Raw genomic sequence first — 23,919 nt, 5'->3', positions numbered from 1 at the left:
GACTTATATACCACTTCACTACACATGCTGTGTAGTGTACAGAGTCAGCCTATGGCTCCCAACAATCTGGGTCCTCATTTTACTGACCTCAGAAGGATGGAAGGCTGAGTCAATAGCAATAGTAGTTAGACTTGTATACTACTTCACAATGGTTTACAGACGTCTCTAAGCAGTTTACAGCCTATTGCCCACAACAATCTGGGTCCTCGTTTTATCAACCTTGGAAGGATGGAAGGCTGAGTCAACCTTGAGCTGGTGAAATGGGCTACATAAGGAAAGCTATGCAATTAATTTATGTGATTACTTCAAGTTCATTTTTGCATTTCATGCAGATAACTCCACATTAAAGTTTCCCTCGAGTCAATCTTGACTCCACACATCCCTTCCTGGACTTAATTTGTGCAGGTTCCTTGACAAGGTTTCATAAAAGGAGGTGGTCACGCATCCTTCTTCCATAATGATTACTTCGGAGTAAAAAAGGTGAAGGTTGCCCCTGTCCAGATGTGTCCAGCTGTTGGGCATGCTGTTTGTCTTTGTTTCTTGGCTGAGGGAGCAGTGTTGTCTGAAGAGAATTTCCATTTTCATGTGGCCAGCATGGCTATACGCCAAAGGCACACGGAACACTGTTTTCTTCCCACCAAAAAGTGGTGCCATTTCCATGCTTTCAAACTATTAGGTGGCCAGGAACTGGAGTGAGTAATGGGAGCTCACCCCATCATTGCGGTGCTCAGCTCTTGAATCTGGGATGTCAGCTAGCTGACAAGCTCAGTGTCTTTAACCATTGAGCCATTGCGCCCTAGCTAACAAGTATAAAATGACAACATCAACTCTGGATCATTTCACACACAGCCCCATAACTGTACAAGTGCCCAATTGAACGGAAGAGGAAACTGACAGGGGAAAGACCAACAATTGAAATGACAAATATTAAAATGGGAGGGGAAAAAAATCCATTCTTTGAATGTTGCCCAACAAAATAAGGTGGCTGAAAACATGAGAAGGCTAGGGAGTGGTAGAAATTAATCTTTGAGGATTGAAAGCTTGTCAGTCCTGTTCTTTGAATCCTGCCTCTTCTAAAATAATCTGTGCTTGTCTGCCCTGAAACAATTGTGCAGAAAAATACCACAAACTCACACATACACGTACACACAGAGTTGAGAAAAAAGCTAGTTAAAATGCAGAGGTAGAAAAACATTGATAAGAACTGAATTTGCTATTATGTCACAGCTCCAGAGTGAGCAAAACTGTATTTTATTCATCTAAGCAGACTGGAAAAAAAGTTATCTTCCCAAATGCTTTATCTCCAGAAAGAGAGGTCATCTTAAATTCATTGCGCATTCAATAAAAGAAAAATAATTCTTTTTTCCCCATCTAATCTTCCTTTGAAGTAGGCAATTATCTTAAATTTGAGGCTCTCTTACTTTTCAGATAAATGCAATGGTAGAAAAAAGAAGTCAGGGTTAGATGGTGGCTAGCTTTGGGAGTTAACAATGAGATCATGGATAAACAGATGCCTTTTTAAATATTTTGGATTTCAGCTCTTATCGGCTTCCACCAGAATACCCAGTGGCAAAGAATTAGGTGAGCAGTAGTCCAAAATAGCTGGAAGTCACCAGTTGCCTTTTTCTAGTTGAACTGTAATTTAAAAAAAAAGATTCTATCCACATATTATTCTGGTGTTTCTCTCTGTATGAATTCAGAGCCAGCAGCTGAAATGTCTCAATAAACAGTTTTTTAAGGTGGGTCCAGATGACAGAATAACAGAATAACAAAGTTAGAAGGGACCTTGGAGGTCTTCTAGTCCAACCCCCTGCTCAAGCAGGAGCCCCTATACCATTTCAGATAGACAGTTGACATATTTAAAAATTCTAGTGATGGAGAGCACCCACAACTTCTGAAGGCAAGCCGTTCCATTGATTAATTGTTCTAATCAATAAACTTCTGACTTGCTGTCTATTCAGAGCTACAAACTGAGCAATGTGATACACTCAGTACAATGCAGTGAAACATGTACAGATCTGTCCATTGGGGAAACAAAACAGCCACTTCATAAACGCATGGCACAACATAGGAGAAGAAACCCATTAGGACTAGATTCAGCAGTCCATCTGCATTTGAAAGATCCAGGGCCCTCTTTTGAAGACAACGAAGTCCATAGTTTGGACAGAGATGACTGTTGATTTGAAAGAGGGGTCAAAGAGACCATCTATGTCCAAATTGAACAGCCCTCTCTCAACAGAGGGAGAAGAATACAACTTCATCTATTTCCAGTCTACAACATAGTCCTTTCAACAGTTCCAAGAAGGCTCCACACCCATTTGCACTACTCAGATTACCTTGTGGGCACAGGTCAACCTTCAAGTGGCTTCAACAACTCTCAAAAGGAATGCTAACGAGCAGATGAGCACAAGGAATCTAAATCCTTCCATCCTCCACCATTCAGTCAGAGCTGAAGAAGCTTCTTGGATGAGAAGCAAAATGTCTTCAAGGAAGAAACAAGTCCACTTGCCTTTTGAAGGGAAAAAGGAACTTTTGGGACAACCATGACCTGGATGATGGAGAACCTCTGCAGACTTTTAGCTATACAATTTGGGATGAAGACCCTTTGAAGGGCGTGGGAGTAGGACTTAGAATCTCCATAGATGTTCAGAGCTACCATTACACACATTTCTAAATGTTGAATGAAGTCAAGATGAGAACCATGCCCTTGGACTGTAGCCATGAGATTGAGATCCACACACATGTAATTATCTTTCAGAGCAGAACCTGCCACTCCAATGGTCTCCAGATAAATGCCATACACTTTTATTTTCCACTGGCATGGTTGGGTTCTTTATTTGCCCAGCTTATATGTATCTGCTCGGGCCATTGTCAATAGATTCAGAGCTGTTTTCTCCCTGCTTGTCATTCATTCCCAGATCTGCTACCTTTGTGGGGCTAAAGGCTGCTTCCTGGACAGCTGTGTTTTCTCTGAGAGTCCTGGGGGAAGCAAGCTGACCACCAGCCCAGGTGCTGGTTGTTTTTCAAGCTTCAGAGATGCCTGGAAAGCAATTAGATTCAAATAGCTTCCTGCCAACATGTTTGCCAACTGAGAATAAATGAGCAAAGAGAAAAACAGAATCTGTGAAGCCAGCCATGGAGAGTAACATAAGACTAGGGCCAGCCAGTTCATCTCTTTCTCTCTCTTTCTTCCTCCCTTCCCCCTTCTTTCTTAGCAAACCATGGATACTTTAAGTTTTGTAAAAAAAAAAAAAAAAAATTGCATCCATTTCATCTCTTAAAGCTCCTGAATGCCCCATGTGCATTTTTTGAAACATGACATTCAAGAGCTACACTTGGGCTGGTATGGCTTTCAAGCTGCTCATAGGCCTTGAAGAGGACAGAAGTGGAACCCTCTTACTTTAGGTCAAATCACTTGAGCATTCTGGCACAATATTTGAAGTGAAAGGACATGGCCGGACTTCCTACTTTGTTTTCTTCTCTGCACAGCACAAGGCAGGTGGGGGAGTTGCAGCAAAACCGTAGTTCACCTCTTAATAGGAGATTTCATGAATGTTCCAATTGCTGTGACTACATTAAGGAAATGATTCTTGCACCATTAGTAGAAGCTGGACAATGATACCGTAACAGTTCAGAAGCCTTCAATCCAGTGACAATCCAGTGACTTCAGGGGGAATTATGGAAATGTTGCATAGTACTTGGTGAAAATATTTATTTTTGAAAAACTAATGTCAGCCTTGGAAGCCATATTTTACTTGGAAGCTTCGAGGTGGCCACATTTAGTGCCTGGGAATTTGGGAAGGGGGATTTCATAGAGAGGTAGAAGATTAGACTCAACAACATTCTTTCACAGAAAGTCAAGGACAAGTTGCCCTTCACCTGGAGAGGAATGTCTGGAGGAAGGTCTCCAGTTGGGATGAAGATTTGATTGGACCATGTAATGGACTGATGGGTGCAGGGGAGGGATCTTTAATCTTTTTTCTTTTGGGAAAGAAAAACCTGGAACTCTCAGATTCGGGTTTTCCCAGATGTGCCAATATGACGATTCTAATAAAAATGGAACTTTGAAAAAATGCTTGTCTCAGAGTTTATTGGTTTGGAGTTGGTTAGTTGGAACACTGACAACTAAAACATTTTCTCTGTTCAATCTCTATTAATCATATTAGCCAGAGGTAATTCATTTTCTCCTTTCATTTTAAAAAAAATATTATTATTCATATTAAACTACCATCACCTGCATTTCCCATTCCTCTCCTGTAGGACCAAGGTCCAGAGTGATGCCAGAAAAGAAAGGACTTGCTTGGGTGACATTTTCACATCTGTGCCAATCAGTGCTCTTGCTTTATAAGAACACCACAACTAAGGAAACCTAAAATCCAGAGGGAATGAATTCTTACTATTCTATTGCAGGTTGACTCTGTGTAGCTTTAAAAGCATGGGGCATGATTCTTAACACAGGCTAAAATGATCCAAGTAAAATGCATGCACAGAATAATGAGTGTGCTGGGAAGAGCAGAAAAAATATATAAATTAGATAGATAGCTTGAAATCAATATGTGTTCAGTAATTAATGTGATCACACCACAATGGCACATGTTCCAATGAAGGCTCAGAGAAAGTGTGTGAAGTGACAGCATCAACCAATTTCACACTTCAGTATGTTTAATTTCCACAAGATGTTTGAACAAGATAGCAGGTCACAGCTGTTTTCTGTCTTGCAGGCAGTCTCTGTGTCATTTTCATCCTGGCCCAGGTAAGATGGATAATTGCCAAGAGAAAATGTGCAAATTGAACGGCCACTGTAAGTAGTTTCTAATTGTTCAGTTGTGCATATGATCCAAACTTGCCAACAGGCATATCAATCCAACTAGTTCAGCCTCACTTACTGTACCTCTGAGGGCCACATTTGATGAGTTCTCCTGGGTAGCTTTTTAAAAAGAAAATTACAATGAAGGGAGAGGAATTGTAGATCAGGTGGAGATATGCAGGAAATATTGTATCTGGATCTGATTCTTTTCTTGACCCACTTTCTGTCCAGAGCTAACTGAACAGAACAGAATAACAGAGCTGGAAGGGACTTTGGAGGTCTTCTAGTCCAATCCCCCTTCTCAAGCAGGAGACCCTGTCCCATTTCAGACAAATGACTGTCCAGTCTCTTTTGAAAAGCCTCCAGTGATGGAGCACCCACAACTTCAAGCTGAGGCAAGCTGTTCCGCTGGTTAATTGTCCTCACTGTTAGGAAATTTCTCCTTAGTTCTAGGTTGCTTCTGAACTTTTAGTCTTCTCTTGAGCATATGCTCCAGTGGTGGGATTCAATTTTTTTTATTACCAGTTCTGTGGCCGTGGCTTGGAGGGTGTGGCTTGGTGGGGTATGGCAGAGGAAGGATACTGCAAAATCTCATTCCATCCCCACCCCACTAACCTACTTTCCAGCTCTGTTCTCCTGTGCAGGGCAACAAAAGGAGACCCAGCCGATCAGCTGGGACTCAATGGGAGGCAGAGAAGAGTAGTCAGAGGTGGGATTTGCTGGTTCTCTGAATGACTCAACATTTCCGCTACCCGTTCTCTAGAACTGGTCAGAACCTGCTGAATACCACCTTTAATATACTCTCTATGCGAGTCACAATGTTTCAGAAGTCAAAGAAGGTCAAGGAGACACCATTGTTTTTTGGCAAGTAACAATGGAAAGACAAATAAAACAGAAATAAACTAGGACTAGTGGCAATTAAAAACATTTGCATGATAGCCAAAACGCCAGGAATCCACCTGATAACCTTTCAGAAAATTAGACAGAGCCTTTCATAGCTAGGCTAGAAAGAATTAGAATACTTTAGAATATTTAATTTGGCCAAGTGTGATTAGATACAGAAGGAATTTGTCTCCAGTGCAGAAGCTCTTAGTGTACATGCAAAGCCACAGACTAATAATAGTCATGATAATGATACCAATAAGAGGGGATAGTAGAGAAGATGAGAAGGATAATAATAATGCTACAGCCATACAACATGGATGGATATATATGACCCACACAATATATATTCCTGCTATGGAAAGCAGCTATGCATGGCTAGAACCATTCTTTGAATCCAAGAGATTCAAAGAATAAAAGAGATTCAAACCAACATAACTCATAAGAGTAACCAGGTATTGATTTCTATGTGTTGTTTTTGACCTATTAACTGATAGGTTTGGGATAATCAGATGTATGCACGAAGCCTGACTGCTATGAATGCTGAAGGCACCTTTCTTGCATCCAATCCCCTTCCAAATGATCAGTTACCACAAACTGAGTTTCTTTTGCAAGGTGGAATAGCCATCGGATTCAGAAAGTCTTGTTCAGAAAATCACCATGACCACCACTCTCACCCACACTGACAGGGCAAGCCACAACAGAGAGCAAATCTCACTTACTTCTAGCACTGATGATGTTACCTAGGTGGGTCATGAAACGTCTGCAAGCAAACAAACAAGTTCTAGCATCTACATGTCCTTTGAACAAACCCATAAAATGGCTGTGTGGATGAATTAGAATATTTGTCTCCATCTCGTTTGTGATTCCCCACCAGAATGAAATCTCCACCAACCAGCACTATCTGCTTCCTACTTTTACAAACAGGCTGTGTTCATTTACAAATACATAGGGAGAGTTTCTGCTTGCATATTTCTAACTACAATGAAGATGATGGTAACAGATAAGCAGATTAAGAGAGTTGGAAGGAACCTTGGAGATCTTCTAGTCCACCCCCCATCCCAAGCAGGAAACCCTACACCATTTCAGACAGATGGGAGTCCAGTCTCTTTTTGAAAGTTTCCAGTGATGAAGCTCCCACAACTTCTGAAGGCAACTTCTGTTCCAGGGGTTGATTGCTCTCACTGTCAGAAAATTTCTCTTTATTTCCTGGTTGAATCTCTCCTTGATCAGTTTCCATCCATTGTTCCTTATCTGGCCTTCAGGTGCCTTGGAGAATAGCTTGACCCCTCCTCCTCTCTGTGGCATCCCCTCAAATATTGGAAGACTGTTATACTGTCTCCCCTGGTCCTTCTCTTCCCTAGAGTAGTCATGCCCACTTCCTGCAAGTGTTCTCGGTCTGTTTTAGTCTCCAGTTCCCTAATCATCCTGGTTTCTCTTACTTTTTCTAGAGCCTCAACCTTGTTTTTATAGTGTGGTGACCAAAACTGGATGCAATACTCTAGGTGTGGTCTTACCAAGGCCTTATAGAGTGGTAGTAGTACCTCCCTTGAACTTGATTGTATCCCTCTGTGACAGTGAGCCTCCCATGAACTTTTTCACCTATAAGATATTAGGAAACTCAATTATATACTTCATTAGGTGGTAAGTATACCTGGGAACTGGCTTTGGTGGTGAAGTTATTTTAATTGCATGCATGAAATCAAGAGTTCCCCCCTCTCTAGAATTTAGGGAGGATTAGCTAAGTCATGATTTCCTTAATGCCTATAGATAAGAAGCAAACATGGTATTAAAACTTTGCAGCCTCCCTGGATCGAAATGCTGCATGACAGACGGGTCTAAAATTCGCAGATCAGGAGCCTTTTTTCCCCACAGGATTTGTCGTTCCATTTTCCATTCGAAAAGAGTTCGACACAATTCTCTTTGCCGCCACTATTGTTGGGCTCCCCGGGCAACCAGTTGATGTAAATGAGCGGCTGATCGTTCAGGTACTTAAAGGTCCCTTTGGTCTTTAAGTCAGTTATGCCAAGGAAGGCCGCTTTGTTGTAGAGCAACACAATCTTTTGGATGGCATCGTTCTCCGCGGCATTTCTCGGGGTCGCGAGCTGGCCTCCGGCCTGTGCGCACCTCTGCCTCAAGTCATCGAAGTTGCCTTCATAGCCGCTGGTTTTGAACACTTTGCTGCCTACTGTGCGTCCGCCTGGGAATTCGGTAACTAGAATGAACAAAAATAAAAAAGGGGCATTCTTAGGTCAGCATCAACATCAGCCGTTGTGTAGTAAATGATTACACTGGTGCAAACTGATACGAGGTCAACTTGCCATAGGAAGAGATCATTGGCTCTTAAAATACTGCTGTTAGCAATATGTCTTTTTCCCAATCATCCCGGCCTTGGGAAATTTCCAGTGGTTTGTCCAGAAATACCATGGTTTGCATAGCTATTATATGTATATGCTACCCATCTTGGCTAGAGGCTCCTCTAAGTGGCTTACAACCGGAGAATACATTAAAATAAGAAATATTAAAATCAACTTAAAATTAAACAAAAGTGGCAAGGACTGGAGATACGTCCAAACCATTGATGAGCAGTTAATAAGTACAACATATAAATATAAATAAATAAAATAAAATTAGGGGTTTTTTTTCACTCTTTCATTATAAATCTTTGTAAATACGAGGATTATCTTCCCAGGAAGCAACTTTACAGTGTCCTTGCAAATTCATTTTATCCACTGTGTTGTACAGTAGAATAAGTATATGTGCAATAATTCATCACTGCACTGATAGGAGTAAGTGTAGAAACCTGGTTGTTCCTTGGAAATAATGTTGTTTTACTCTACCTCATCTGCTTCCCTTGCACACTTGTTATTGAAAATGCAAGAGATTGTCTTGTAGGGGATCCTTGCTCCATGGAACAAGATGGAAGCTTTTCATGACCTTTCTTTGAAATGAAGCATCCCTTTGATACTTACACAACCCCAATGATTAAAGAGGTTGAGTATCTTCAACTTGTGAATAATTTGCCAATATGGGGCAGTAGCACCTTCCCAAATATTAACACCTTCTGACAAGCTTTCTACAGTAGTTTGGGGCAAAACGGTGCTGTTCATTAGTGGGATTCATTTTTATTTTTTTTACTACCGGTTCTGTGGGCGTGGCTTAGTGGGCGTGGCAGGGGAAGAATACTGTAAAATCTCTAGTCAGAGGTGGTATTTTCTGGTTCTCTGAACTACTCGAAATTTCCACTACCGGTTCTCCAGAACTGGTCAGAACCTGCTAAATACCACCTCTAATGTGTTGCAGTACACCTGCAGATATGCCTTAGTTGTTCTAATACATTAACTCTTTGCTGAGGGATCAAATTCATCCAGAGGGATTTGTAGATTCTGGACATCATTTTTACCTTTTTGGTATTTGGAAAAGCTGGCCTGCAGAGATTTCAGCTGTCCTTCCAGTGCGCTAACTTTAGTCTTCAAAAGATTGACCTCTAAGAGAGAACAAGATGATGACAATCTGCACCATATTGGACCATAGCATCATAAATAGGAAGACACTGGCATAAAACCGACGTAGGAGAAGAGCAGGGAAAAGAACTGGGAGGTGGAGTTAAATGCATCATCAGCTTAGAGTAGGTACATTGCCACAAATCCAATGCCTATTGAATTCTGTTGACCCTTAGCTGATGCCAAGTTAACCTTCAATTTTAGTTGACTAGATTGTTGTGCATACTCGAGCGATAAATCTTTTTTGAACTTCAATTTAACATATGGACCTGAACCTTTGCGCCTGATAGCTGTTGACTAATCCAAACATTGACTTCTTTTCCCATGTGCCTTTTCCTTGCTGAAAATATAGGTGATTCAACCATCCCGTTACCAACTAATAAGGTAAAGGTAAAGGTTCCTCTCACACATATCTTCTAGTCATTTCTGGCTCTAGGGGCTCATCTTCATTACAAAGCCGAAGAGCCAGCCTTGTCTGAAGATGTCTCTGTGGTCATGTGGCCAGCAGGATCAAATGCCAAAGGTACACAGAACACTGTTCCCTTCCCACCAAAGTGGTCCCTATTTTTCTACTTGCATTTTTTATATGGTTTCGAACTGCTGGGTTGGCAGAAGATGGGACAAGTAACGGGAGCTCACTCCGTTATGCAGCGCTAGGGATTTGAACCGCCGAACTGCCAACCTTTCTGACCAACAAGCTCAGTGTCTTGGTCCCAGAGCCACCACGTCCCTTTATTATCATTAATTAATTAATTATTATTAATGTATTAGTATTACCAACTAATACATCGAAGATAAGTTGATGGAAACATCAAACAGATTGATCTCAAATATTAACCACGTCTTCTCTAAAAAGGACACTGAAAGGTTGTCACAATGACATGAAAAGGACTGACTCAAAACAAATGCTGTTTAATGAAATTTTAACAAGGAAGCAACATTCATCTCACTCACCTGAGAGACCACTATCGCCTTTTATTCCCTTTTCACCCGTGGCACCCCTATCTCCTTTGGTCCCAGGAGAACCAGGTTTTCCCACTGGCCCTTGGGGACCTGGTGGTCCTTGAAGTCCTGTTGCAAGAGATCAAGGCAGCAAGTCTTTAAGGTTGGATCCATTTTAAAATGTTTCTAAGGATGGACAAGTGAGATGGAAACCTAACTTTCTTTAGACTAAATCTTCTTTGAGTCAAGCTCAATTCCTATTTCTCAGCCAAGATATTGATGTAGTTTCTCACTGCCACCTGCTGGGATGGTTTCCAACTTCTCAATTCAGCCTACAGTCTAGGGATTTCCTGGTGGATGCCATCCAATTGCCAAGTGGCCCTGACTCTGCTTAGCTTTGGGAGATCAGCCAATGTTGGTTAGGAGCTGCCATCTGCTACAACTTGAAAAGAAAGTCTCTTCAAGATCAGGATCAACCCCTGATGAATAACATGGGTGACATCTGTGCAGCTTCTCAACTTCTTAGAATTCATTTGCCAAATTAGATGGAATTCAACTAAGGGATTTTTGAGGGTTCTACCTAACTTGGCTAATTTCCTTAAAATGAACAAATAAACAAAACCCAAGCATCTGGCCACCAATCAGAGAAAGAGCAAAGAGAAGGGACCAAAGCCAGGTTTCTTCTTAGGTGAGAGCTCGTTTCCCAGATTGCAGGATTAAGGTCACAAAGCTAATTGTTCTTAAGCATCTGAATCTTACAGCAAAAGTAAGAATGGGACAAACTCCATATAGGAGAAGACCTCAAGCACTGTTACTGCTCTGGGCTTCCAGACCTGGGCTGCGAAACTGCAGATGATTGTGAGATGGAAGCAAAAAGTTGTAGGAAAGGAAACTAACATTTTTTTGGGTAGCTCACTACTACTGGTCCTAGACTGGATGTGTTTAGGAGCTGGGTGGAAGACCATGAAGGAAGACCAGGATTGCAGACTAGAGAGTGCTTCTATAATCTTGTCAAGAAACCTGGGTGAGAATCACAGGGCATTTGGCTTATCTCCCTTCTCCAGTTCTTGATTTTTTTTTTTTTAAAAAAAAACCCTCCTTTTTTACAACCCTGGAATCCCTTAATTTTGGGGTAGAGTTGGGACAATTATGCCTGGAGAAATACAGTCACCTCTTTTTCATCAGTTTCTCTCTCTCTCTCTCTCTCTCTCTCTCTCTCTCTCTCTCTCTCTCTCTCTCTCTCCATCCCTTCCTTCTCCCCTCTCCCCCTCTCCCTCTCCCCCTCCCCTCTCTCTCCCTCCCTCCCTCTTTCTTTCTTTCTTTCTTTCTTTCTTTCTTTCTTTCTTTCTTTCTTTCTTTCTTTCTTTCTTTCTTTCTTTCTTTCTTTCTTTCTTTCTTTCTTTCTTACCAGAACATCTATTTCTCTTTTCTGGTTTTGCACAAATGGAAAACCTCTTGCAAAACTTTGCTTCCTGCCCCTATTTGCTCTTTTTAGAATTACCCCTCCCTTTTTGTTCTCTTATTTGTCTATATTTCAAAGGTCTCTCATCTCCTGTCAGTTCCAGAAGTTGAGAGTAGGTTAAACAACCAATTTGCCAATCAGATCAACACCTAAGCCCTGAAACAAAAACCAAAGCCATGCTTGAAATTCAACCGATCGCAATGTGGCACAACTCTTGACTTACCTTTGACACCTGTGTCCCCTTTCATTCCCTTTTCACCCACTGATCCTTTGGCCCCAGCTGGTCCAGGGGCACCTACTTTGCCTTGAGGTCCTGGAGGGCCAAGGGCTCCTTTGAGACCTACAGTGATATTGAAGATGGAAAACTGATATTCATAATGAGACAGGTGCTTTGCAAAAAAAATAACGATCCACCAAACAGGAACATCATTTCCAGTTTGCACTACTACTTTGTGAAATGCACAAAAGAATAGGCAAGTAGCCTCCTAATCTAATCCCTGTTTACATCAAATTAATCTGATGCTTCTAAATTCATGCCCAACCTGACTCGTCATGGCATTGCAGCAAAACCAATCAGAACCATCGAAAAATAGCAAATGTAAGATTTCTTGCATTTGATGTTGGAGTGGGCTGTCTCCCATCAAATCTTCCATTTTCTCAGTGTTGTATGTGCTCCCAAATTCTTGGATCTAGCACTCTATTTGTTTAAGAATTATTTATAACAACTATAAGCATATGCAAATTCAAATCTAGACTCAGGATCCAACAGCTGTAGATGCATCGGAGAGAAAATACAGTTCTGTTTTTCCCCCCACTTATCTTATTGCCGTTTTTATCCCAATTCTTCTCAATTTAAACCACACTGTTAATTGCCTAAAAGAGTTTGAAGACAGAATTTGGAAAAAAAAAATGCTTTGATCTTGCTCAGCTGCTTGGATAAACTCACTGATCTTTCTGATCTCCCTGTAATGGTTGAAGAGGAGATCCCTTTGGGACATTACAAATGGATTGCCAATGATCTCTTAATTGATGTTTGAAAGAATACAGCCACATCGATCCATTGAACATGCCTATTATGCTATTCTTCGATAATTACTTTTTAATCAAATTCCAGAGCATAAGTAGAGGGAGTCAATCTTTCTTAATTAAACAAACTTACCTATTTCTCCTTTGACACCTTTCTCACCTTGTGGGCCAATGTTACCTTTTGGTCCGGAAGGGCCCACTTTTCCAAGAGGGCCCTGCAAACCCTGAATTCCACGTGGTCCTGGTCAAATGAAATGAACTAAGTCAGAAAAGAGAGAGGAATGTACCTGGGAGAACAATGTTCTGTTGTGCTCAACCAGGAACTTCAGGGGGAATAGAACTGTTGAGACATTTCTAGAAAGAGTTCAGAGAAGAGCAACCAAAATGATTAAGGGACTAGAGGCTAAAACATACGATGAACAGTTGCAGGAACTGGGCATGGCTAGAGAAGGACCAGGGGAGACAGGATACCAGTCTTCCAATATTTGAGGATCTGCCACAGAGAGGAAAAAGGGGTCAAACTATTTTCCAAGGCACCCGAAGGCCAGACAAGGAATAATGGAAGGAAACTGATCCAGGAGAGATTCAACCTAGAAATAAGGAGGAATTTTCTGACAGTGAGAGCAATCCACCAATGGAACAGCATTCCTTCATAAGTTGTGGGACCTTCATCACTGGAAGCTTTCATGAAAAGACTGGATTGCCCTCTGTCAGAAATGGTGTAGGGTCTCCTGCTTGGGCGGGGGGGTTGGACTAGCAGACCTACAAGGTCCCTTCCAAATCTGTTAAACTTTTAACTGAGTCTTCTTGAGTCTGTAAGATTACAGATAAAATATAGTGTTGGACATATCTCTGAGCAATGAAGCTAGCTGTCAGTAACCCTGGATTAGATATATCAATGGTACATGACAGTAGAGGTAGAAGTTTGTAAAAGTGGGTGCATTTGATGCCTCACTTGAAAAACTGGAAACCATAAATGTGGCCAAGGATGCATCTTACCTATTTGTCCAGTATCTCCTTTCGGTCCAGTATTCCCTTGAGACCCTTTTTGTCCTGCTGGTCCAGCCGGCCCCATCTTCCCTGGAGGACCAAGGCTTCCTTTGGGGCCTTGCAATCCTTTAAATGAGTTGAAGCAAGGGTTATTAATGGAAAAGTGCATACAAGTCTATGTGGTCCATGAAAAAGTTACAGGGGTTAGTCCTTCCAGAGAATAAACCTAACTATTGTAGAAAGTCAGAACCCACCTTCCTAGAAGAATGAAATATTTTGAGGTTTTTTTTTTTTTTAAGGCAGATTATTATATTTTCCAAAGGGAGAAATGGAGAAACATGTTTTTAAAGAGGCAGATAGCAACCTCCATCTCTTCTTAATAACACGCAGCAGATGCCAGCACTTAAGAGATAAAGAGCTTATTGAAAGAAGACAAGTATCTAGACAGCTTTATTCATAAGCAAATAGCCATCATTCAAGATCCAACACAGGACAAAGCCATTAAGCCACAATGGGGATTATTGCATCACCCCCAGACCAATCCAAAGTTCAACCAAACATAGCTCAGAGAAAACACTTATAGAACCAGCTATGACCCCTACAGAACCCCTACATGGCCCCATGGGAGTCTGACAACAGCCAATAGAACACATGCTCTTCCCCCGGGAACAGGAAGCTCAAGAAAAGGTTAAAAATAAACCATTCTTAACTCCATTTTGTCAGTTTCCCACATGTGGATCTGCTTCATCATTAAACCATCTTTCCAATCAACCTCCATGTTTCCAGTGTCATTCTCCCATCTTGGAACGGAACCAGATGGATATTTCTTCCCACACTATCCAATCCATTTGCCCCACTTCTCTAATCAACCCAGGGTTCTGACTAGAGGTATCAATGGTTGAGCTCAAATTATCCTACTTCAGTCTCTGCTGCTCATTGCTGCTACTGGCTCGGCAAAACCAGGCAGAACCGGTAGAATACCACCACTGCCAACGCTCGAGCTTAAATTACCCTACTTTGGACACATGATAAAAAGGCCCAGCTCTTCGGAAACAAGGCTCTTATACTTGAAAGGTGTAAGGAAAGAGAAGCAGAAGAAGTGCAGCAAAAAGGTGGATGGACTCAGCTACAGTTGAGCATAGTCCAGATGATGGATGTGGCAAGAAAGAAGAAAACAGCAGAAGAAAGAAGAAGATCTGGATTAAATCCAACATCTTTAACACATTCTTCGGCTCAGTATTTGTAAACAGCAATGGATCATGCCCAGTATTTCCTAGCCGTACCACAGATAACAACAATGATCTAATACATATCGATTTCACAGAAGACAATGTTGAAAAAGCACTACGCAATCTAAAACCATCTCTATCTATTGGACCGGATGGAATATGTGCCTACTTCTTAAGAAAGCTATCCACTGCCATAGCCAAACCTCTAAGCATAATCTTTGAAAAATCTTTCAGAACCAGCTCCTTGCCTAACCTATGGTCACAAGCCACAGTCATCCCCATCTTCAAAAGGGAGACCCAAGCCTAGTTGAAAATTACAGGCCAATCTCCTTATGCTGCGTCACCTGTAAAGTCATGGAATCAATTATTAACCAATCCATTATCCTCCACTTAGAGACAAACAACCTACTCTCCAATAAACAATTTGGTTTCAGAAAAAAACTATCCTGTAATCTGCAACTCTTACACTGCAAAAACATATGGACGACACAACTCGACCAGGGCAAAGCAATAGACGCAATCTACATAGACTTCTGTAAAGCCTTTGATTCAGTGGTACACGACAAACTACTCCTAAAAATAAAATCCTATGGTATCTCTGGACAACTGAATAACTGGATAGAAGCCTTCCTGTCAAACAGACAACAAATGGTCAAAATCGGGAGCGTCCTATCAAATCCAGTACCTGTCAATAGTGGTGTCCCCCAAGGCAGTGTTCTAGGACCAACTCTCTTCATACTCTACATAAATGACCTCTGCGATCATATTAAGAGCAATTGCGTTCTTTTCGCTGATGATGTAAAGCTGTTCAATACCACAGACAATACTGCTACCCTTCAAAAAGATCTCGACTATGTATCTGAATGGTCAAACAAATGGCAACTTCAAATCTCAACAAATAAATGCTCTGTCTTACATATTGGCAAAAAAATCAGAAAATAAAATACAAGCTGAATAGTCAAGAACTTGTTGATGACCCAAGCTCTGTAAAGGACCTTGGAATACTCATCTCTAATGATCTAAGTGCTAGAGCCCACTGCAACTACATAGCCAAAAAGGCATTAAGAGTTGTTAACCTAATCCTACGTAGCTTTTTCTCTGGTAATATCACACTACTAACCAGAGCATACAAAACATTTGCTAGACCAATACTCGAATACAGTTCATCAGTCTGGAACCCTCATTACGTATCTGATATTAGCACAATTGAGAAAGTCCAGAAATATTTCACAAGGAGAGTTCTCCACTCTTCTACTCGTAGAATACCTTATGCCACCAGACTTGAAATTCTAGAACTAGAAAACCTTGAATTCTGCCTCTTCGGTCTGACTTAAGCATGGTATATAAAATCATACATTGCAATGTCCTACCTGTCAATGAATACTTCAGCTTCAACCATAACAACACAAGAGCACACACAATAGATACAAACTCAAAGTAAACCGCACCAAACTTGATTGCAGGAAATACGACTTCAGCAACAGAGTGGTCAACGTCTGGAATACTCTACCCGACTCTGTAGTCTCTTCCCCAAACCCCAAAAACTTTAACCTTAGACTGTCTACTATTGACCTCACCCCTTCCTAAGAAAAATACAAAGGCCTCAAACAGAAATAGAATGACTTGTGGCAAAAGAAACTACAGCTAGTACCAAGATTAAGAGGTGCCCTGGGTATACCTCAATATGATTTAAACCTACTTTAAATAAAAGTCTAGTCCCTAATTCTTGCTGAATTAGCCAAGATAATATCTGGGAAGCAGCTTGGAAAGTTGACTCATGCAGGTCATAGGGTCCTGTCTACCTTCCTTCATCAGCTGTGCTTTCTTCACTTATATATTTGAAATCATAACTGTCTTGGCTTTTTCCCACCACCTTGTTGGACTTCAGTTCCAATAATTCCCAGGCAAATAATCATAATAGGAATTAAAGAAAGTTGTTGATGGGAGGCTCCATGTTTTTAAGACACAAGAGAAATTATATTAAGCGAAGCTCAAAAGCCTGCAAGAAAAGTCTACTCAAATTACTTCCTGAATCACCTTCATCTATTTAGGAATTGAAGAAAGTCCCCCAGAATAGAAAAGGGGTTGTCTTACACTTTTAATACTCTTTTGCTTCCACCCCCTTCTCTGTTAAATCCTTGTTTTTCTTCTCCAGGCTTCTCAGTTTCCCTCCAGTTAGCTAACTTCAAAAGTGAAGAAATGACTCATCAAATATAGAGCTGCATAACATGTGCCTGAAATTAAATTATATGTATGGGGCATGCCTGCCCATATTACATAATTTAAATAAAGATTTGATATATCTATGAAACTAAGGAAAGTGATGAGCTTTCTGAGTGGTCATTACTTGACCATTCTGATCCTTTCCACCAATGGGTAACTTCAAGTCCTGCTACTTCCTTTAGTTTGATCTTAATAAGATATGAACTATCAGTTTTACAAACAACAAATATATTCTGTTTTTCTTTCTTAACTCTTGTATGTTTGCATCCTATTTATTGACAGTGGCTAGAAAACAGGATACTTAGTAAGTGAAGGAAATGTTTTAGAGTTGTCCATAAAACTTAGTTGATGATATGAGATAGAAAAAAAGGGCAAACATAGTCAAACTAAATAGATCTTCCTTCCTTCCTTCCTTCCTTCCTTCCTTCCTTCCTTCCTTCCTTCCTTCCTTCCTAGTGGTCAGAATGCAGCATTGCAGGCTGATTCTGCCCACAGCCAGAGTTCAATTCTGACCGTCTCAATGCTTTCCTTCCTTCCTTCCTTCCTTCCTTCCTTCCTTCCTTCCTTCCTTCCTTCCTCTGGGTGGTTCAAGAGACACTTAAAACAGGGATTAACTATATGAATTTTTTGGGTCAAACTCTGAGATTAGAGATCTATTTCATCCATTTGATAAAATACATTGAAAAATTCAGATGTCTTCTATTCTGCTCAATCTCCACATGTTTAGCCAGAAGCCTGATGGGAAACTGTATCCATGTTCTCTAAAATACAACAACAGTTGTTCAATATAACCCAGGGCTGCCCTTCTGTCCATGCAAGGCAAGTAGAGCTCTCCTCCGAACGTCCTTCTGAAGGAAGAGAACAGGATGAAGTTGTATGTACATTCTGTTCTCTACCCAACTCCATGTTTCTACATATGGTACTGAACTGATTTCTACTTATAGGAGAGTCACCAGCAGCAGTTGAAGCATTGTAAAAATGAATCTGGAGGGCTAGAAAAGGGCTGGGCTAACCTACAAATCCCACCTTAAATTTCTGAGGTTCCTTGGCTCAATTACATACAATCTTACAAGTAATTGGTTGAAATTACTTGTTCTGAGTTTTCTTTGGGAACTCCTTGGTTCTCTCTGAGCTTGGTTGGTTTTCTTGTAGATGTTTCCTTACCCAACTAGGTAACACCATCAGTGCATTGTTGAGTTTTCTTTCTGTCTACCTATTAAGAATCAACTGAAGAGAGAGAGCGACAGGAAGAAGTGGACAAGGGGAAGAGTTGGTAGAAAAGAGATTTATGATTCCACTGGCACACACTTCACTCTCCCAATGCAGTAAATGCACTGGAGAAAATGCAATGAAAGGCAAACACCTCTTTTAATGTATGTCCAGAAAGCTGAGTTAAACAACATCAGGAAGGCATGAATTCCTGACCTTGTTCTCCTTTTTCCCCTTTTAATCCTTGAATTCCATCTCGGCCGTCTCGTCCTGGTATCCCTTTCTCAGCTGGTTCACACACCACCAAGGAACAAGCATTCCAGCTATGGATGACTTTCTGTGGCGCTGGGGTGGACACTGATGCCACTGTTGACACTAAAGCGCAAAAGAGCAGGACCACGAGCATTGCTGAGAGGTAGGACCTAGAAGAAGAAAAAAGTGAATGAGAAGGAGAAATATGTAAAAATATGGGATATAGGACATGTGAGATTCAGCTGTTGGTCAATCAAAGTTGGCAATTTGATATGCAAAGATATGTTTCAATTGGAGTTTGCAATATAACAAAGACTGTCTAATCTCTTCTTAAAAACCTCCATTGATGGAGCACCCACAATTTCGGGAGGGAAGCTGTTTCACTGGTTAATTGTCTTCGCTGTTAGGGAGTTTCTCCTTACTTCTAGGTTGGGTCTCTCCTTGATTAGTTTCCAACCATTGCTTATTGTCCTGTCTTCAAGTTCTTTGGAAAATAAGTTGACCCCTCCTTTTCTTTGTAGCAGCCCCTCAAATACTGGAAGACTGCTATCATGTCCTCCTTCGTCCTACTTTTCTCTAGACTGGCCATCCCCAGTTCCTGCAACTGTTCTTCATATATTTTAGTCTCCAGGCCTTTAATCACCTTACTTGCTCTTTGCACTTTTCCCAAAGTCTCAACCTCTTTTTTGTAATGTGGTGATCAAAGGTGGATGCAATATTCCAGGTGTGGCCTTACTAAGACTTTATAAAGGGATACTAATACTTTATGTGATCTTGATTCTATGCCTGTGTTTCATAGGAGTCTTTTTCATAAATGTCTTTTTTTCTTTTTCTCCCCACCCCATTTCACAGGCGTCTTTTTGCACCTATCTCTCTGGTATAAACTTTTAAGAATGGAATTTTCTTTAGTGTGCCCCTTAGCTATTTGTGCCTGTTAGTAGCTAATTGATGGTAGAATTCATGCCTTGAGAGAATACAATATGTGTGTTGCACCACTTTCTTATCTCTCTTTGCAGTAAAATACAGGAACTGCTTGTTAGAATACAAATGAGAGCTTTGGAGTAAGTCACAAATCAAAGCTACTCAAGTGTATTTCAAGAGTGTGTCTGCATTGTGTTTATGCCCATGACTTTTGATGTTGGCGTGTTCTTGCTTTCTTATCAGTTGTAGCATTATTTTCTCTTCTGGGATCTCCGTTAATGCCTACCCACGCTCAAACTGTCTTTGGTCAACATTCAGGGATGGGCTGCTGGGGGTTCGCAGGGGTTTGGGCGATCCTCTAGCTAAGATTCTGTGCAGTTCAGAGAATCCAATTCCTCACTGGCCCTGCCCACCCCTCCCCTCCCAGGACTCCCCACACAGCCCGTTTCGGATGCAGGTAAGTGCAGGGCGTGCGCAGAGGCTTGGGGAGGGTGAAAAACGGGTCTCCTGGAAGTTTGAGAAGGCCGGAAATGGGTCTGTTTCTGGCTTCCAGAAACCCTCCGGAGCAAAGGGCAAAAATGCCCCCCCCAGAGACTCAGGGAAAGCCTCCGGAGCCTGGGGAGGGAAAAAATGCCCCCCTCAACATGATGCAGGAGGTCACCTAGGCCAGAGGTCTCCAACCTTGGCAACTTTAAGACTTGTGGACTTCAACTCCCAGAATTCTCCAGCCAGCTCTTAAAGTTGCCAAGGTTGGAGACCTCTGGCCTAGGCCACGCCCACCATGGCCATGCCCACCCAGTAACCAGGCAGAGAACCCTTTGCTAAAATGTTTGAAGCCCACCCCTGTCAACATTCTGCATGTAAAGTTCTCTGACCTCTTCTAAGTAGAAGAGAGACCAGTCAGTCACTGCAACCTGTTTGCTTCAGAGAAATGGAATGTTGTCTGGATCTCTCTAGAGACGTTGGTGTTTTGGGAGAAGATTTTCCACCAAAATTGAATGGAATCAGTGTAGCACAATTGATAGACCCATTGGAGAATTCAAGACCCTGCCAAGTCTCAGATCCCAACAAGGCTTTTTCCCACAAAGTAGGGTTAGGGTCTCCTGCTTGGATGGAGTGTTGGACTAAATGACCTACAAGATCCCTTCCAACTCTGTTATATTTTTGTCATGCCAGAAGAGTTCTGATAGAGAGTTGAACCAGTTGATAAATCATACTACCTGGTGCTCCCCCTCCCCCGTCAATGCCCTTGCAACATTCAACCTCTTTCTTCTCATATTTTCTCCAAATAAGGAACTGAAAATTACAACATTCTGTACAATGCAGCAGAAAAGCCACTAAATCTTTAAAGTATTTGAGGAAGCTCTTCAGATACCTTGGAGACACTGATTCCCTGATTCCACTGCTTTGAAAGAGATTCATCTGGTGAATCTACTTTGGGAGGGAGGGTTGATTGACGCTTCATTGAATCAAATCCCCTATTCCAGGATTTGCAAAGCTCTATTTACCAGTTATCTAACTGCACGCTACAGCTACGTTCTGCTCACCACTAGGTAGAGAAATAAAGTTTGAAGATGACACCATAACCTGATTGGCTTACAGGCAGGCTGGTATTAGAAATTCTTCAAGGGGTATTGTTTAAAGATAATCAGGTAAATGTAGAAGAACCCCAACAAATGGGAAAAATAAAGAAATAAGTATAAATTGGTAAAACAGTAGAATATATATTGATATAAAAAAATAATATATTATAATTATAATGAGCACCTTAGGGACAGAAGTTGGAAGATAAAAAATTTGTATGTAATCGTATTATTACTGTGAGCACTGTATGGAAAATGTTAACCCAGTCATTGCACTGTCTACAAAAAATGCTGGTTGTTAAATGCTGGTTTTGGGGGCCACAGTTATAGTCCCACAAACCAGGGACTGCTATCATAGCAATATCAACAGCACTTAGACTTATACACTGCTTTACAGCTCTCTCTAAGTGGTTTGCAGAGTCAGCCTCTTGCCCCCCAACAATCTGGGTCCTCATTTTACCGACCTTGGAAGGACGGAAGGCTGAGTCAACCTTGATCCTGGTGAGATTTGAACCACCAAATTGCAGTCAGCGGGCAGTCAGCAGAAGTAGCCTGCAGTACTGCACTCTAACCACTGCACCACTGTGGCTCATAATCCTTCTTCCTGATCCCAACTCTAAAGCAAATTGATTAAAAATTAAAGCCCAGGAATCTAAAATGAATAGGGTCTTCATTTGATTGGATGAACAGAATTTGTTCCTTGATTGATAGACAAATATCGCTGAACCAGCTTGGTTTTGCACAGAAAAGTCTGTATGCTCGTTTTTCCTCTTCTGTGAAATTCTGAAAAGTTACACAATTTCTTTTGCTGCAGACTTCCTAAGGAAGTCTTAACTGACCAGCTGTGTTTTAAATCAAGGTGTTCGACAAAGCAATAAAAACACAGACAAATTATACTGTCACTGGATGCAGAGCCATGAAAGCCGAAGATAATTCTGAGATAAGCCCAGAGAGATCTAGAATCAGATATGGAAAGTAATCCAAAAGCAGCTTTTCAATGACTTAGGAAGAGCTAGGACCGGTTGAAATTAATCAAAGCCATAGAGCAGAGGCAAAAGATCAGCTTTTATAAGGAAGTAGTGACACTATAATCAATACAATCTATTTCATGAGCACAGTTCATTTTCCCATTTTCCCCAAAGACCCACCAGAAAAGGACAAAGCAAAACTGGATTCACTCACTTGGCAATTTCAGATGTTCTGAGAGGACCTGAATAGAGATTATGCACTAAAGGGCTTAGCTGTCCTTTTAAAGAACGTGAGTTAAGTAACATCAGCTCCAGTTTCTCAATCATATGACCTTACTGGAAATCTGCAAGGAATTCATCCAAGTGAATGGCAGATACAAAGGGGAAAAAAAGATTTCCCCATTTCTTGCCACTTGGGAAGAAGATGGAATCAGTATTTTAGAGAACAAAGACAAGAGCTCAAAAAGGCATACTATTTTGACTATGCTAGAAGACCGACTAAGCTTAAATAATTTGATCACTCGAGCAACCTGCTTGCTAGGAATGAGATCCAAGGCTCAGATTCTCTTCGTTGTATTAATGGACCCACTGAACTTAAAGTAAGAACAGAGCAATTTTAGGAAATTGCTACTATCTTTGAGTTTCTCAACGAGTAAATGAGATTAGTTCTGCTCGTCATGATCCTTCCCAGGTATTAAGGTCTGAAGGAAAGGTTTTCCAAAAGAAGAACTCCCATCTTCTGACATTTCGGAGATGAGATTCTCCTGGATTGCTTTGAGAGTATGGAATACATTCCCTCATAGCATTTCATTCGCATACTTGTAGTCATTCAAACTGATGCAAAAATAAAGAATCTCTGCTAAAGATGCTAGAGATAAAGTTGATACCAAAAGAATCTAAGATGTTTGAGGGGATTGACTTATTCTCCAAAAGATCAGAAGGCAGGGCATGAAGTAATGGGTGGAAGCTTATTAAAGAGAGACTCAACCTAGAAATATGGAGAACTTTCCTGACCGTGAGAACAATCAGTGGAATAGCTTGCCTCCAGGAGTTCTGAGTGCTCCATTGCTGGAGATTTTCCAACCATTTGACTGGGATGGTATCAGGTCGCATCCAGTTCTATGATTCTATGTTCTATCTAATGTAACATGTATATGGTTTTAACCTTAACCCTTCCCATCTTGTGGGCTGGAAAGCATAACCACGTCATCTGGTTCACATGTGTTTCTTCACATGATCCAACAAGTATTCTGTCTGTCTGAATCAACAAATTATTAAGGATTATATGTAATTTTCCTGAGGTCAATCATATGTGCAGAGTATTACCAGGTTGTAATCTTGAAGAGAAGATGAGAGAAAGCCGACTCCGCTGGTATGGACACATCCAGAGAGTAGCACCTTCCATCATGGGCAAGACTGCCTACCAACTTGAAGTCAATGGCGGATGACTTTGCAGGCGCCCAAACCAGAGATAGCAAGACACCATCAACAAAGATAGGCAAGCTGTGGGCCTGCACCCTGGAGACTCAGCTGACCATGCAAAGTGGTGTTCAATGATACAAAAAGCGGACCCTGCACCTGTGGGAATGTGCTAGGAAGAAGGTGGAGGAGGAGGAGGAGGAGGAGGAGGAGGAGGAGGAGGAAGAAGAAGAAGAAGAAGAAGAAGAAGAAGAAGAAGAAGAAGAAGAAGAAGAAGAAGAAGAAGAAGAAGAAGAAGAAGAAGAAGAAGAAGAAGATTATGATTATGATTATGACTATGATTACCAGGTTATAATCTTAGACTTTATTATCTGGAAATAACATCTATTGAATCCAAAGGGGTTCACGTCCAAATAAATGCAAACACAATTGCACTCTCTGTCTTCCTTAAGAAGAAGCCCTGATTTTAGGCAGGAGAGCATTTTGGAAATTAAATATGAGAA

The 23,919-nt window shown here is 41.2% G+C and overlaps 2 protein-coding genes across 2 annotated transcripts in view; both read right to left on the bottom strand.

The window, feature by feature from the left end:
• The window catches only part of LOC113419142 (pulmonary surfactant-associated protein D-like), a 173,491-nt gene that overhangs the window by 44,870 nt on the left and 104,702 nt on the right, over nucleotides 1–23,919 (bottom strand). The window lies entirely within an intron of this gene.
• LOC113419160 (uncharacterized) lies at nucleotides 4,081–22,257 on the bottom strand. The gene is made up of 8 exons (XM_026678419.2): nucleotides 22,212–22,257; nucleotides 18,490–18,695; nucleotides 13,622–13,738; nucleotides 12,756–12,863; nucleotides 11,820–11,936; nucleotides 10,147–10,263; nucleotides 9,093–9,176; nucleotides 4,081–7,904 (listed from the first exon to the last, which is right to left on the bottom strand). Exons 2-8 carry the CDS (start codon nucleotides 18,677–18,679, stop codon nucleotides 7,528–7,530), a joined length of 1,110 nt encoding a protein of 369 aa, XP_026534204.2. The 5' UTR covers nucleotides 18,680–18,695; nucleotides 22,212–22,257; the 3' UTR covers nucleotides 4,081–7,527.

The sequence above is a fragment of the Notechis scutatus genome, chromosome 4 (assembly GCF_049901735.1).
Source record: "Notechis scutatus isolate UNSWTSFEM ecotype Mainland chromosome 4, rNotScu1.2, whole genome shotgun sequence".
NCBI lineage: Eukaryota > Metazoa > Chordata > Lepidosauria > Squamata > Elapidae > Notechis > Notechis scutatus.
The sequence above is the reverse complement of the archived record's forward strand: the minus strand, read 5'-3'. Positions and strand labels throughout refer to the sequence as shown.

Coding starts and splice junctions, on each gene's coding strand:
- LOC113419160 (XM_026678419.2), bottom strand. CDS start 18,679: ATGCTCGTGGTCCTGCTCTTTTGCGCTTTAGTGTCAACAGTGGCATCA. Junction 9,177..10,146: donor AGGCGATAGTGGTCTCTCAG/GTGAGTGAGATG, acceptor GTTCTCTCTTAG/AGGTCAATCTTTTGAAGACT. Junction 7,905..9,092: donor CTTTTCCAAATACCAAAAAG/GTAAAAATGATG, acceptor TGTTCATTCTAG/TTACCGAATTCCCAGGCGGA.